The 16369-nt window shown below is 35.7% G+C and overlaps 1 protein-coding gene across 3 annotated transcripts in view; it reads right to left on the bottom strand.

Moving 5' to 3' along the window:
* Thada (THADA armadillo repeat containing) overlaps positions 1-16369 on the bottom strand; it is a 314607-nt gene that overhangs the window by 278518 nt on the left and 19720 nt on the right. For all 3 annotated transcript variants that reach the window (XR_013429010.1, XR_013429011.1, XM_013358268.4), the window contains exons 11-16: positions 15659-16350; positions 13969-14120; positions 12982-13137; positions 12075-12197; positions 8140-8263; positions 2904-3055 (exon numbers count right to left, since the gene is read on the bottom strand). Coding sequence is in view for 1 of the 3 variants with exons in the window: in XM_013358268.4 (XP_013213722.3) it covers positions 2904-3055; positions 8140-8263; positions 12075-12197; positions 12982-13137; positions 13969-14120; positions 15659-16350 (1399 nt within the window). In the remaining 2 variants the exon portion in view is untranslated. The remainder of the gene's footprint in view (positions 1-2903; positions 3056-8139; positions 8264-12074; positions 12198-12981; positions 13138-13968; positions 14121-15658; positions 16351-16369) is intronic.

Here is a 16369-nt window from a genome sequence, read left to right as displayed (position 1 = left end):
ATAGCAATTGATGATAATTATTATTAGTTCAGAGATGAAGATGCTTAAAATGCTTTCAATTGGAAAATTCAACACTACAAGCTATCATTTATTTATTCATTTATTTATTTATTTAGGTACTAGGGGTTGAAATCAAAGGCACTCAACCACTGAGGCACATGCCCAGCCCTATTTTGTATTTTATTTAGAGACAGGGTCTCATTGAATTGCTTAGCACCTCACTTTTACTGAGGCTGACTTTGAACTTGTGATCCTCCTGCCTCAGCCTCTTGAGCAGCTGGGATTACAAGCATGTGCCACCACACCCAGCAGCTATCATTTTTTTTAAAACTGAAGTCTTTCTTCAGCAAAAGTGTATTTTTTCCTATAGAAATTCACTATGGCTACAGCCAAATCACCTTCATTGTTTCTACAGAATGTAATCTTTTTCCTCACAGTTTATGTTTTACCTGGCCAAGTTATATGTCTGCCCTTCTTCTCCGTCCCCTTTCCCATAGAGGTAGTTCAATGCAGAAAATTACAAAGCCACAGGGAGGTTATTCATTGTGAAATTCCACATATAAAAATGGGAACTGAAGTAATCAGATCAGCCTCAGAAATCTGCATCTGAGCTCCTACACCTAGATCTCCTATAAATATCCACTCACATAGTCTAAAGAAGCCAGAACAAAGAATGGTTCACTGCAATAGTCATGGAAGGCCCTGGATGGACAACACGAGTCATGGGTCCCAGTTCTAACTCAACAGCTGTCAGGCCATGTGCTCACCACTCTGGAAAAATCAGGGGTTGAATTCTCAATACTATTCTACTAGGATTATTTCATAATTGTCTAGTACATGGGGAAAAATTTTAGAACCTCAATTTTTAGGCTTATTATAGATATTTAAAGATGTCTTATAATTTCAAAATAGTAGATATCTAATGTGCTGATTTGATTATCAGTTTAAGCTCTTTGTCATTTGATATGTTTAATTTTCTATGACCTAAATTTAAAATAGTGGCTAGCCAGGTGTAGTAGTGCACGCCTGGAATTCTAGAAACTCAGGAAGCTGAGGCAGGAGGAACACAGGTTTGAAGCCAGCCTGGGCAACTCAATAAAACCTGTCTCTGAATAAATAAAAGGGCTAGAGATTAGCTCAGTGGTAGAGCACCCCTACTTTAGGAAGTCACCAGTACTTCCTAAAAAAAACCAACTCAAATTTAAATAAATATAAAAAGGAACAATTAAGCACCTAAAACATTTTGACAACTGATAGTAAGTCCTTGAATGGTATTATTAGGCAATTATTTAAAAAAAACAAAACAGAATAAATAGACTTTGAAATCTAAATATCTTTGCTCTACCATCTTAGATCAATCAAAATACAATGTAAAGACCTAAGCTCCACAGAAAGAAGGGCAGTAAACCAAGTGAGTGGTAAAGACATATTTAGAAAGATGTCATCACAAAAATGTATTAAATATAGGGTTCTTAGTTAACATTTTTAAAAATCTTGAACACCTATTCAAATGACCAGTTTACCAACATGCAAGCCAGACCAGAGAGAATAAGCAAAAGCCTACAGCAAGCCACATGTGGCACCAAATTTTCTGAATTTGACATTAGTGTCTTTATAACCAAGTGCATTTTTATCAAATTAGAGATGTAGAGGCTCCCTAAAGGCCCTGCATAGCTTATCTAAGAATCAGGTCTTTTATAGATGTGCTACAATATACCTTCTTCACTCCAAAAACTCTCAAAATTTTTGCCAGAAAGGAAGCATAGCCTTATATGTGATACAAGGCTACAAGTAATGAATGGTAAGGGAGTAGGAGCTAAGAGAGGAAAGAGTCTCTTATATTAAAACTCTATTGGGTACAAGAGTTAGCAAACTAAGCACCAAAGAACCTTCTGCTCACCAGGGCACCTGGAAGATCACAGGCACAGGTAGACACTGGAGAGCAGTTCCCAATTTGGATCCAAATCAGAAAAGATACCCTGAGATCTTGCAATGCCATAAAAGCCACAAAAACAAACACTGTGCTCTCTGGCATGTGCTCCTACAGAATACCACTACACCTACAAGCTGGCAAGCCCTAAATACATCCTAATGCCCTGACCATGCAGAGCTCAGCAGCAGGCAACCTTGATCTCTACAGCACTCTAACAGAGAGCTATAGTAAAACTCTAGAGCCAGTACTCTGCTGATGACCCCAGCAGACAGCCCCAGAATACACCTCAAGTATAAAGTGAAAAGCCTAGTGAAGGGGTTCCTGCAGACCCACCCCATGCTGTGCCTTCACTGCCTTCACTCTGAAGCCCATATTTGGCTCCTACTCCAAGACAGGAAGAGCAGGGGCTTGAGCTAGGCGGAGGCTAGGCCTGAGGCCAGAGTCAGAGCAGAACACTTGGGAGAGAATAGTTGCTAACCTCAAATACTCTTTTTGAGTTTCAGTCTCTGTTTAGCTATTGCTTATTGGAAGACCAGAAGCATATTCTCTACCCTATGTACATTCAGCTTCCCAGGAACAGGAAGATTAACTTAGAAAACTCAAGTTACTGTAAGTGATATGTTTTGATCAAATATTACGTGGGCACGTGAACTGGGGAGACTATCGTTAACTGAAATCTACTAGTAATCTTATAAATAATAAAACCTACTGCTTTCTATACTACCCCTTTGAACAAAGCAATTTAAAAAGAAAAAGAAGAAGAAACCAGGCTCACTGATTTGGACTTTCTCTTTTGCAATATTTCTACCCCACAACAACAGAGACATTAATGACTAAAAGAAACAGTCAAAAGACATAAGAGGACAGACACAAAGAATCAAGATAATTCTCAGACTGCGTTATCTATGCTAAAATAGTACATTTTCATGCCTATATCATATTTACATTTCCATAGGAAAAGTCCAAATACCTGAAATTGTACAGCTGCTATTGATAATTTCATCAGAAGATCAAATGCTAAAGTTTTCACGTCTTCAAAAGTACTGGTAAAACATTCTATTAGTATTTGGAAACGATCAACATCAATATCATGGCTCAGCTGATACACTGTTTGGCCTCTACCTAAAAAAAAAAAAAAAAAGTTAAAATGAATTTAAAATTGAAATTTAAAAAATTTTTTTAAAAAGTTAAAATGAATTTAAGAAAAAGAAAACCTTCTGAAGTTATCAAATTTATACAAAATTAGTTCAAAAATCCACACTTCATACTTCAATCACAATACTACTTTACTTCATACTTTGCCACACTAGCATAAAAACACTTTTCCATTAATTTATTTCTTCATATGACAAAATTAAAAAAATTGGTTTTCCAAATAGGAAATAAGCTTTATAAAGAAATTTAAAACAATTTCATTCTTTTTCAAAAGGTATCATATAAAAGATTTCTAAGTAATTTTTTAAAAATATATAAAACCAAATAAATTTAGGAACATATCTTTTGAAAAATCTTCATAAAACTTCTTGATCTAGTATGCCACAATGAAATCCATCATTCTGTATAAATAATATGCACCAATAAAACATTTTCTAATTTTTTAAAAACTTGACCTAGAATCCAAAGTCCTACTGTATTTTAGAATGAAATGAGACAGAATAATGTTATTTTTATGTTTATCTTTATTTGAGGTTTATTTTAATAGGGCATATTCTTATGTCTTATTATTTTTATATTCACCCCCCATATTCCTGGGATAAATTCCACTTGGTCACAGTATACAATATTTTTAATACACTGTTGTGTTTAGTAGTGTTTTGCTGAGAATTTTTCTTCTGTATTCATAGGGATATTGGTCTGCAGTTTTCTTTCAGTATCTTTGTTTGGCTTTGGTATCAGGGTAAGGAGAGCCTCACAGGATGAGTTAGGAGGTCATCCCTCTCTAATTTTTTGAGGGGCTGGGAGGGACTGGTGTTATAAATGTTTGGTAGAATTCACCAGGGAAGCCCCTTGGCCTGGACTTTTCTTTTGGCAGGCTTTTTGTTATTATTGTTCTTTTTAGTTACACGTGACAGTAGCATGTATTTTGACATATCATACATACATGGAGTATATCTTCCCATTCTTGTGGTTGTACATGATGTGATGTTACTCTAGTCATGGCTGGTAGGCTTCTGATTAACTATTTCAATCATTTGTGATAGGTTTGTTCAAATTACTATTTCTAACCAAGTCAGAATTTTTTGTTTCTAGTGACTTGCTCATTCCAGGAGATTGTTCAATGTATTGGCTTATTATCCTTTAATTGTTGTTGTAAGTGTAGAAATGTCCCTACTTTCTTTTTTTTTTTTTTTTTTTTTTTTTTTTTTTTTGTGGTGCTGGGGATTGAGCCCAGGGCTTTGTGTATACAAGGCAAGCACTCTACTAACTGAGCTATATCCCCAGTCCGAAATGTCTCTACTTTCATTGCTGATTTTAGTTATTTGCAACTTTTTTGTTTTTTCTTAGTCCAGCCTAGCTAAAAATTTTGTCAATTTTGTTGATCTTTTAAAAAAAAAAAACAAGCTAACTTCTGGTTTTGTTGATTCTCTATTGTTTTTCTATTCTGCATTTTATCTATCTCTGTTCTAATCTTTACTATTTCCTTCCTTCTCCTCATTTGAGGTTAAGTTTGTTTTTGTAATTTCTTAAGGCATTAGTTAGGTTACTGACTTGAGACCTTTCTTACTTTTTAATGTAAGAATTTACAGGTACATATTTCCTTATGAGCACGGCTTTTGCTATATTCCATAAGTTTGGGTATGTCATGTTTTTGCTTTCATTGATCTCAAGGTATTTTCTAACTTGCTTCATGATTTTTTTTCTTTGACCAACTGGGTAAGAGACATTCAAATCTGAAGTTTTCTCTTACACTACTGTATGAAAGTGCTAGCATTCCCCACTGTCCCTGGCACTCTTTATCTCCCACTTATCTTCCTGAAATGTTTTTTTCATAGAACGCATCTCCATCTGATTTTCTACATATTGTTAACTACTGTCCGACTCACTTCACTAACATACAAACTCCAAAAAAGGAAACACTTGCTTTCATACACTCCATTATCCTTAGATGTTTGACATATAATAAGCACTAAATTAATACTTCCGGAACAAATCCTCTTAATCTAATTGTAGAATTCAATTTCTCACCTTGAATATTGTGACATTTAATTCTACTTAATGCATGTGGACTATTCTTCATGGTCTAGAATATAATTGAGAAAAGGCAGAAATCATTTTGACTTTTACCAAATCATAGTTCTTCTATAAAATAATGTAAAATCCCCACAATAAAGCTCTTATGATGAAAATGAATGATGAATTTGCATTTTCCATCCTATATTTCAAAGTCATGGCTCTTCAGCCTTCTTTAAAAGTTATGGATGTAGTATGGCTTGCTACATTTGCATTATCCCCACGTTGTTTAATTAATATAAGTACTTATGACATCAGAAACAGCCTAATTATGTATATTATATATAAGTATATAATAAGATACATATAAGGCTGGGGTTGTAGCTCAGTGGTAGAGTGCTTGCCTTGCACTTGCAAGGCACTGGATTCAATCCTCAGCACCACATAAAAATAAATAAAGGTATTGTGTCCATCTACAACTAAAACAAAAAATATTTTTTAAAAAAATAAGATACATATAGATATAAAATAAAGTTTCCATATAAAAAACTTTCCATCTTCCGTTAAGAAGATCACTTAAGTTGTTCTTTTTCAAAGTATACTTAAATATATTAAATTTTTCTCCTGACAGAAAAATACATATCTAATACAGTCTAGTATTTTTCCCCATACACTTAGATTTAGTATAAATACATTAAACATGCAAAAAAAAAATTTTGTTGAATGTGTAAAGTAATTGATCACTCTCAGATAAACCTCAAATTCAGTTGTAGCACCGCTGAAATTCCCTGAACTAATGGATACCCTGGTATTCACTTTCTGTGGATACTGTAACAAATTTAGTAGTTTAAAAACAACAGAAATCCATTCTCATAGTACTGGGAGCCAGAAGTCCAAAGCCAAAGAGTCAACAGGGCCACGCTCACTCCACAGGCTCTAAAGGAGCCTCCTCTAGCTTGTGGTAGCTGCCTGCATTCTATGGTTTGTAGCTACCTCACCGCAACCTCCACCTCCACTGTCACCCTGCCTGCTCTTCAGTGTGCCATATCTTTCTCTGCATCTTTCTTAAAAGAAAACTTTTGATGGCATGTGCTGCCCACCCAGATAATAACTTATCACAATATCCTTAACTTAATCACATCTGTGCAAAAGCCCCTTTTCCATGTAAGGTTCACATTCACGGGTTCTAAGGATTTGACATAGATGCTTTGGGGGACCTTTTCTCAGCCTATCATCCCTACCTAAGTGAGGTGTTTATCACTGTGAATAATGGAATGAGCCAATTTCACATATCTCCTGCTAGGATGCCCTGAGAACATTGTATTAACTATGTAATATTCCTGCCCAAAATGCATAACTTGCATCAAATCATCAGGAAACAATGAGACAACACTCAACTAAGACATGATCTTCCAAAATGTCAATGGCATAAGATAAGAAACTTTACAGATCAGAGGAAGGTAAAGAGAAGCTTAAGACTGAAATGCAATGTGTGAGCTAGGGTTGTTTCCCAGATCATGGGAAATCTGTTTTTCCGATAATAGGCCATTTGTTGAGACAACTGGCAAAACTTGAACATGGACTACATATTAGAAAATAGCACTTATCAACATTAAATTTCCTGAATTTGATCATTATGTGATGGTTATAAAACTAATAAGAGATAACAGATAAAGTAAACATGACAAAATATTAAAAACAAATGAATTTAGGGTAGAAGGTATATGGCTATTCATTAAACTACTACTAAAACTTTGCTGCTGGGATGATTTTTTTTTTTTTAATAAAAACTGGAGAAAAATTTGTGTCCTTCAAATGAAGCAAACATGTATTAACAGCAAACAACTCACATTCCCATTTAAAAAAAATACTTTGGGGCTGGGGTTATGGCTCAGTGGTAGAGTGCTCGCCTAGCATGCACAAGGCACTGGGTTTGATCCTCAGCACCACATAAATGTAAAATAAAGATATTGTGTCCACCTAAAAAAAAAAAAATACTTTGCCTAATAATTTTTTAGAAAAAGAGAAAAAAAAAACAACAGATACAATATGACATTCTCCAGTCTTCTAGCCATTCCCTGCTAAAGAGCAGCTGAGAAGGGTATTTTCCTACTTGACCAGAGTCAAGGAAGGCTCAGAACAAACAAGAAATCCACATTAAGCCGGGCGTGTGGTGCATGCCTATAATCCTAGCAGCTTGGAAGCCTGAGGCAGGAGGATTACAAGTTCATAGCCAGCCTCAGCAACTTAGCAAAGCCCTAAAAAACTGAGGGAGACCCTGCCTCTAAATAAAATATAAAAAGGCGGGTGAGAATGTGGCTCAGTGGTCAAGCACCTATGGGTTTAATTCCCAGTACCAAAAAAAAAAAAAAAAGAAACCCATATTAAATTATACATTACACTCATGTACAGGGACAAAGAATCATTTCTTGTCAAAAAGGAAATAAAATGATTCAAAGAGGGAAGCTAAGTGCTTATCCTTTTGAGTACCCCACAGAAGGAAAACAGAATATCACTAAACCAGAATGCCTGGCAATGACATCCTCATAATGTCTTTCGAAACCAGATTGAGGCATATGAAACAGATAGCATACAGGGGAAACCACATTTTAACCACAAAGACTCACTAAGGAATATTAAATACAAAAGGAACGATTATTATTCTAATTTTTAAAACAGAAAGAACAATGTGAGGCCACAGGTTCAATTACCAATACTGAGGTGGGAGGGTGGGAGGAATAGATTGGGGCCCTTTCTTAAAAAAAAAAAAAAAAATGAGGGAGGTAAAACATTTCCCTCTTCTCATAATAAGCACAGAAAATTGTAGTGTGGAGTTGGCAAATAATGATCAATGGAAAGGAGACATAGTTTCTTTCCCTTCTGTCCTTTACTGGCAAATTTGATCTTATACACATAAGAACTATATAGTACAAATGAATCTAAAGACAAGACAATAAACTGAAACTTTAAGAAAAAAATGTTGAAAAGTATGTGTCTTAAAAGAAAACCTTTCCTAAACATAACTGAAAACTTACCTTCTGAGACAGGAAAAACTTCAGCTATTGAACCTAAAATGGTTAAAGCTGAAAATCTAGTTGAGTAGGATGATCCAGGAAATAATGCTTCAAAAAGACTGTTGCAAATGGATGACATGAAATTCTAAAAAAAAAAATTTACAGTAAGCATAACTGAGTTAACTCACAATAGGTTATCTTTAAAGTGTCACCTTCAAGAGTGGGTGTTTCTTTCATTTTTAATTAAAAGATTTCTAAAACTAATACTGGTTGTTCACGTCTCTTGATAATTCAGCTTGGCACAAACTATGGTTTGGATACAGCTTGTCACCCAAAGGTTCATGTGCTTCAAGCAAAGCCCCCAATGTGGTGATGTTGAGACGGCAGTACCCCCAAGAGGCAAGGCCTACTCAGGTCTCCACCCTACTGAATGGATTAAAGCTCTCTCCCAAAAATGAGTCAAGTCTTGTAGGACTAAATTAGTTTCTATGAGAATGAGTTTGTTATATACAAATTCAACTTTCTTGGCTTGCTCTCTTGCTTTCACTCTTTCACACACGTGTTGCTTCTACTCTGTGCAAGCTTTCTGCCATATTGTGACACAGCCAAAGAAGTCCTTGCTGGATGTCATTACTGTGATGTTTGAACCTTCCAGCCACCAACCTCTTTTCTTTCTCAAGTATCCAGCCACAAGTAGTATGTTATAGCAAAACAAAACAGACTGAGACAATACCTATGATCATAAGCTATTATATGATTTAATGAACTTATCTTAGCAGAGTCAAAAAGAAATACAATTCCTATTATAGCTCAGACAAGTAAAAACATATTTTTTGGTGAAAGAAAGATCTATTGAGCTCTTGATTTCTGACAGAGCTATATGAATATTGATTTCCCTAACCAGAGGCATTCAGGTGTCAAAGGTATGAATACTTTTTAATGTTTTAAAATAAACAAAGAAATACCCAATATAGACTACTTGATAAGTTTGGCTATAATATAATTCATTCAAAGATCCAACTATTCCATTGTCTTTTTCTGCCTGGCCCTTTGAAACTCCTGCTCTACTATTCTGTTTATACAAATGATTAAAAATGAAAGCTTATAATAAAATGCAATTTTGAAAAAACAAAGTGGAAAATACTTAGTCCAGGATAAAGTCTTTTTCTCTAATTAAAATAATAATGATAATGGTTTCTATATAAGATAAAGAGAAAAATTATAAAGAATGACTAGGAGTCTCAAGCATCCTGTTACTACGGCACCCTGAGCAGCACACAGGCAGCCCTGGTTCCAAATGGCTCAAGACAAGAGTCAAGAATGCAAAAATCCCTGCATTTTTCTGGTGGGCATATAAACTCAAGAATTTATCCTTTAGGCCCTCACGAGCCCTGTTTACTCGCCTATTAATTACTCTGAGTTTCAAAGGAATAGGGTGCTTACCAAAAAATATCCTAGTTAAACTAACTTTAAATAAAACAGCCTTCACATTAAAGAACCACAAACTCGTCTTTTAAGAGTTATCTTACCCTAAATGTATTGTCATTTACATTTTTAGATACAGTTCTTTCCCTAAATCATACTGTAACCATAATGAAGACAGAGACCACATATATACACTAGGATCCCTAGTCCTGAGCACAGCATCCTACATTTCAGGTGGAGCTCAATATATGCCCTAGTCTCTTTTAATGCTTCCAAGTGAGGCTTCCAAACACCTTGGCCTTCCATGGAAAACTCTCTACACTCAACTTGATTTTCTAAACTCATTCCCCATTACTCAACTCCTCCATTCCTCCAAATCTTAAGTCATTTACACCAGAGAATTCACCATTCCCCAAGTTCTCCCTCTTTTTTCACCGCCAAACATTCACTTAACCTAGTCTCATGGAAAAAACTACTGAGATGTTTCAGTCAAAAGCAGATCTGAGGGGCTGGGGTTGTGGCTCAGTGGTAGAGTGCTTGCCTAGCATGCACGAGGCATTGGGTTCAATCCTCAGCACCACATAAGTGTTAAATAATGATATTGTGTCCACCTAAAACTTAAGAATAAATATTTTTTTTAAAAAAGCAGATCTGATTTGGGCTCTAGCTCTACTCACTCACTGGTTGAGGGATGTTGAGCAGGTTACTTAACTTCACTGAGTTTCAGTTTTCTCACTTCTTAAATGGGGATAATGCTTACCCCACAGCCTTTTTTATTAAAGATGAAATAAGAAAATGGATATAAAGCATTTTATAAAATTAAAAGTACTCTAGGGCTAGAGTTGTAGCTCAGTGGTAAAGTGCTTGCCTGGCAGGTGTGAGGCACTAGGTTCAATTCTCAGCACTGCACATAAATAAATAAATATAAAGGTCCATCAACATTGAAAATATATTTAAAATTTAGTTATTAATACTAATTATTAAGGTATGAAATCATCTTCATTAGCCTAGAAGGCATTTTTTTCAACTAATAGCTTCCTGTCCTCCCCAGCACTTTGTGTACAACAGCCATTGTTATGAGGATGATGACAACATAGTGCCATGGCCACAGCCTCTAGAAGCCACAGGTGACTACCAGTCAGGAGAAAAGATCATAACCACAAGATTGACTCAGATTAAGTCTCTAAGAACCAATGTTCAGAAAATACATATCCTTAAGCTCAAACCAAGAAACCGTGAATATATTAAATTTCAGAACCTCAATCCAAAAAACAAGTTGTATGTTTTACATACTTGAGATTTCACAAATGACATTTTAACCCTTGTGGAAAGAAGCAAAAGAGATGTGTTTTCTTAAATCTAGCAGTTCTGAGAAGCTAACCAAAAACTGTCACACGCACAGCAGGGCTCCACATATACTCTAAGTCATTTTTAATGACTCCCACTGAGGCTTTTTAGAGTGATTTATAGTTTAAAAAGGGCTTTCTCACTTAGTCCTCAAAACCAACCTTTTCAGAGGAGTTACTAATCCCAATTACAGTGGAAGAGACTCAAGGCACTCAGCTAGTAACAGCAGAAGTGGGACTCATCTTACATCCTTAATGTTCAGGCTATGACTTTCTAATCTTTACTGTTGGGATTTTAAGATGATGAAGCTGATTTCAGCCTTTATATGAGAAAAGCCTTCATTGAATGGGTTTTTATCTTTCAAATGTAAAATTAAAAACCAAGACCATCCATACTAATGCTTAGAGTAGGTAGAGAGTATGCCATAGTTCAAATGTATCATTAATTTATTACACCTGTTCCCCTAAACAAACTAAAACACAAAGATATGAGATCTACCTTCTCTCCCACCACCCTTGTTTTTTCTTATTAACTCTGTCTTTGATTTTAACCTTAGGAGAAAATAAGGGTCTGCTTCTGAAAGGCTAGATTTTCAGTAGAATAGAATATTCTGCTGAAAATAAATTGAAGATTGTCAAATTGAGCCCTGGTCCAGACCAGAGCTGCTGTACTTCGGACTCCATCCTTCCCATTAACTGTATGCCCTGAACCAGCTCTACTCTCCAAGCTCACTCGAACAAATAGACACAACCTCCTTCCACTGCTGAACTATGGGAAAGGGGTCAGTAACGTCAAGCTACTGAATGTCATGTCAGCCTCAAGAGGAAGAAGGCTCAGCCACAGTAGCCTCCTACCCTGGGGAGGCCTGGAGAAGTCCAGAGCCAGCAATTACCTGCTTGTTAAAGTACTAATTTCACCTGGCCCATATAAGCTGTAAGGTGAGCCTTACTGAGGTGAGCCCATTAATGTCATCCTCTAGCAGTCCTCATGTGCAGCCTGGTCCCCGAGTCATGTGCTACCTTTCCTGGAGTACCAAAGCACCAAAAGAAATATGTAACACCCAGCTTGAAGGAAAAAGCACAGGAACACAATTCACCAAGAGACTTCCATTTGTTTCCCTCTAATGCTTATGTACAATTATTTTAGGTTTCTTAAAACTCTAGGTCTAGAAAGATATCACCTACCTTATATAATTGTAAGGAAACAGAAGGCTCTTCTTTGGCTAACTCATTCTCTGGTTCATGTTTGGATTTACTTTGCTGCAATTTGTAAAGTACTTGGGAACTTTCCTGTATCCTACAAAACAACTTTGGAGACAAAAAATAAAAATAAAAAGCATCTGTGAACCTCACATTAAACTAAACTGTCAGCCCTGGAAGGGAACATCTAAGGCAAACAGAGTACTGGTTTTTAAACTCTCAAAATCTACAGTATTTCTTTTTGACAAAAAATTAACATTCACATTTTAAAACCAAAATCAGTATTAGTGCAACTAGAATACAGCCATTAAACCACAGTTCTTACATTTTCCTTTAAGTCAACATGAATCTAAAGACTATATACTCATTTCTATACCAATTCTTCACCCCATGGATGTGTTGTGTGATGAATTCAAATTCAATTATTCAAAAATGACCATTTTGTGAGGTGCTTAGAGAACTATAAAAATGCAAATGCTTCCCTCCTCCATTTACCAAAGTTTTCTTAAAACCACCTTACATTCCAAGAGCCCAAACACTATAGATTTTTTTCTATCAAAAAAAGAGGACAAGGGGTTGGGGTTGTAGCTCAGTGGTATAGCACTTGCCTAGATGTGTGAGGCATTTAGTTCAATTCTTAGCACCACATAAAAGTAAATAAAAGGCTTAAAAAAAAAAAAAAACCTCCAGTTTTGCCACCCCAAAATGAACGGTCTTTTTACTCTGGATTTTAATACCACATGTAAGCTTTACAATATCACAGAGCAAGTCACAGAAGGACCAAGAAGAGATAGCCCAATCTCATGATCATTCCTACACTCTCCCAAATCTGGGCTCTTCCTCAAAACAATATCCAGAGCAAAGTTCACCACTTTCTAATGCTCAATTCTACCTTTTTAAGAAGAGAACAAATCTGCTGCCGCACTCCTGGAAACTGGCTGTTAAGATTGTATGTGATAAAGAATTGAATCCACTCCATTTCTTCTGTGGAAACAATTTCTGTGCTCCGATTACTTTCACAAAGCAAGCCTAATGTATCTATCCGTACCTAAAATACCAAGTAATGAAATGTTAATTTTTCATTGAGATAAGCAAAGCCTAAACCACTTGAAATGTCTAATTATTTGCACAGGCCATCAACAAAAATAAAACTAAATTTAACCATATGTAACTTGCAAAAATCCTGTAGCTCTTTTCTATTAATTTATCTTATTGTATGAATTGGAGATACATAAAAATCAACAATCTCCAGTTTTATTCCATGGTAATGCTCAGCTTCATACTTTCTGTCTCAGTGACCACTTTACCCTAGGACCGCCTTACCTCACACTCACACTACTGTCATGCACTTCTAACTAGTCTCCTGGTTTGTTTTTGCTCTCACTCTGGAAACTCATCTCTGTTTCCATTAATGCCACTTCCTTGCTGAAGAAAGAGTGGCTGTGGCTGAAAGACTTCATTTAACTGGTGACTGGGAAGTAATAAAGGCATCAGCCTGGCATTGGAGCTGTCTATAAAACAGACAAAACAGTCTCCTTCTGCCAGACAACATCCTTAATTCTCCTCCAGGTCTTGTCTATCTGTAGTTCTGCTCCAATATTTCACTTTTCTTATCAGCCACCTCTGATTAGTCTCTTCTGAGCCTCCTAGATAAGTTCTCATGCATAAGGCATATTTGAATCTATGTTATTTTCTCAGATTTCACAAGGCTTTCTTGTCTCTCAACTAGGTAACTGGAGTACAAGGATGACACTTTTCGCTTTCTGTTCATCCTCATTATAGACTCCCTAAAACAGTGCTACATACAATGTAGGAGCCTCTATACTGGGACTGAAAGAATCAGGGTCCTGTACAAATCCCCAGGTATTTTTTTCCTTACTTGGCAGTGTTGATGAACTAAACCTTGCTTCACTCTTGCACTAGACACAAGGTTCTTCCAGGCATCAGTAGCAGACTGCAGATGTCCATGAGCTCTAGCTGTTCGCAAGCATGCCATCAAAGCTCCTAAAGCCCCTCTGCTATCACAAGACCCTAAGGATGAAAGAGATTGCTCTTGTCCCAAAAGCACTTTAACAGTGTTATGCAATGACTACTGCAATTTTCAGTTGTTAATTTTCATGTTCATGTTCATGTTTCCAATTAAAGTTATGTTTTCAGAAATAAAAATCAAATTTTACATAAATTCTAACATGAATTAAAGTTCCCAAAGTAATCCTTATTTTAAAATTATTTAATTGCTCTTGTGTCAATAATTTCAAAGTAATCATAATTTTCATATTGTTAACAAAGAAATCATAACTTTTTTGCTAATATTTTTACTTTTTCCTTGATACTTAGAAAGGGAACCCAGGAAATAAGTCAGGGGAAAAAAGTGAAATACAATAACAAACTAAAACAATTTTCTGCCAAAAATAGGAAAAACCTTCAGTGACTAAAGGTCATTGTGTCTTTAAAAGCAAACATTGACCTTCTCTGCACATTTCAGATTTACTGTTTCTCACTGATAAAGATAAAAGAAAAATCACAAAGAACTTATTGGTATCAGGGGTTAAGACACTTGCCATTACTAAGGGGACAGCAAGTTCTGGCGTACCTTGATATCAAAATAAAGACAACCTTGTTTCAGAACAGATTGAGGGTTTTTCTCAAAAAGGCAAGGAAAACTGTTGTTAAAAATTATAAACAAATGCACAAGGCCCTGGGTTTGATCCCCAGTACCAAAAAGGGGAAAAAAAAAAAAAAAAAAAGCTTAGACCTAAAGAAAGCCAGGCACAGTGGCACACACCTAGGGTCCCAGCTATTTGGGAAGATTGAGGAAGCATGATGGCTTGAGCCTAGGAGATCAAGGCCAGCCTGAACAACATGTGAGACCCCATTCCAAAAAATTTTTTAAATTACAAATAATGGCTTATTTTTATATGCAGAAATCAAAAGTCTTTAACTTTTAGTTGAAAATACTGTTTAAATTATGCAGGATATGCTGTTAGAGTATTATAATTTTAAGATTTGTATAATGAACCATGATCATCATTTTCCATATTATTTACTGAAATATGCTTTATTGCAGTATTTCCTTCAGTGTCTTGAGTTTTGACGGAACACTTACCCCTATTTTAAAGGACTACAAATAGTTCTTTCTTTAGGTTATGACTCCAAATATTGTCTCTCTCCCAGAGACAAAAACTGCTTCTGCCAATGTACCTGTCTTTCAACTTGCCTAAAACAATTTTTAATTACTGTCTCAATCACTTAAATAAGCAAATTATATAAAGCACACATATTTTTATTCCAAAAACAAGAAAAAACTTTGTAAAATAAATTAAAATCTTATAATTAAGGAAACTTATCCGGTTTCTGTAACTAGAATAACTCCTTAATTTATACAAATGACTTAAGTCAAAAAACTCCATTCAGCATTGTACAGCAATACTCATCTCAACCTAAAATAGCTCTCCTATACTGTTCATAAAGTGGTAATATTTAAATTGGAATATGGTCAACATCTGCCAAGGTGCCTATATTTAAGCATCATAATAAAAATAACTAAGACAAAAACATATTTTTCTTACCAGTTTTGGTATCAATAGAAGTCTGAAGAATCTTTACCATGTACTTTAAGCTTTCAGGGCTGTAATTCAATAATTTTGGCAAATAATAATCAATCACATAAGATTTTTGATCCAGGCTTCCTTCACATAATATAGAAAGGAGAGGAGAAACCCAAGTCTCATGCCACTGGCCAATCCAAGTGCTGTCAACAGTCTGGGATTTCAAATGACTTCTATGATTTTTAAACATTGTTTCCAAGAGGTCACTTGCATAAGGTACCAATGATTGGTCCCCCATGACCTCTAAGATTTGAGATGGAATAGTTTTGTCTATTGCCAAAATATGTTCAATTCCTATGCACTCTACCAAACACCCCAGGCATATGTACTTTCCTTTAATATGCCATTCCAATAGCAGAACACTCTTAGTCAATTCCAAAAAGAAAGTATCACTGACTGAGTCTGCCCCTTCCAAAGTTAGTTGGTGCATTTGGAGAAGATTTCTGAATATGATTTTGGTTTGGTGTCTTAGAGCATCCAATGGATGTTCCCAGTGTGTATAGACATATTCCAAAAGTCTCCCAACTATGCTTGAATTCCCATTCAGACTGTCCTTCAGGCTTGGGGAACTTGATTCAAGGATATGTTTGGCTGAATTTGTCCAAGATGCAAAGTTTCTAGATAGAAACATTTCCAGTGTTGATTCCTTTATCCTGAAGAAAAATGAAACAT

The sequence above is a fragment of the Ictidomys tridecemlineatus genome, chromosome 12 (assembly GCF_052094955.1).
Source record: "Ictidomys tridecemlineatus isolate mIctTri1 chromosome 12, mIctTri1.hap1, whole genome shotgun sequence".
In the NCBI taxonomy this organism is placed as follows: domain Eukaryota; kingdom Metazoa; phylum Chordata; class Mammalia; order Rodentia; family Sciuridae; genus Ictidomys; species Ictidomys tridecemlineatus.
This window is presented reverse-complemented; position numbering and strand designations above follow the sequence as displayed.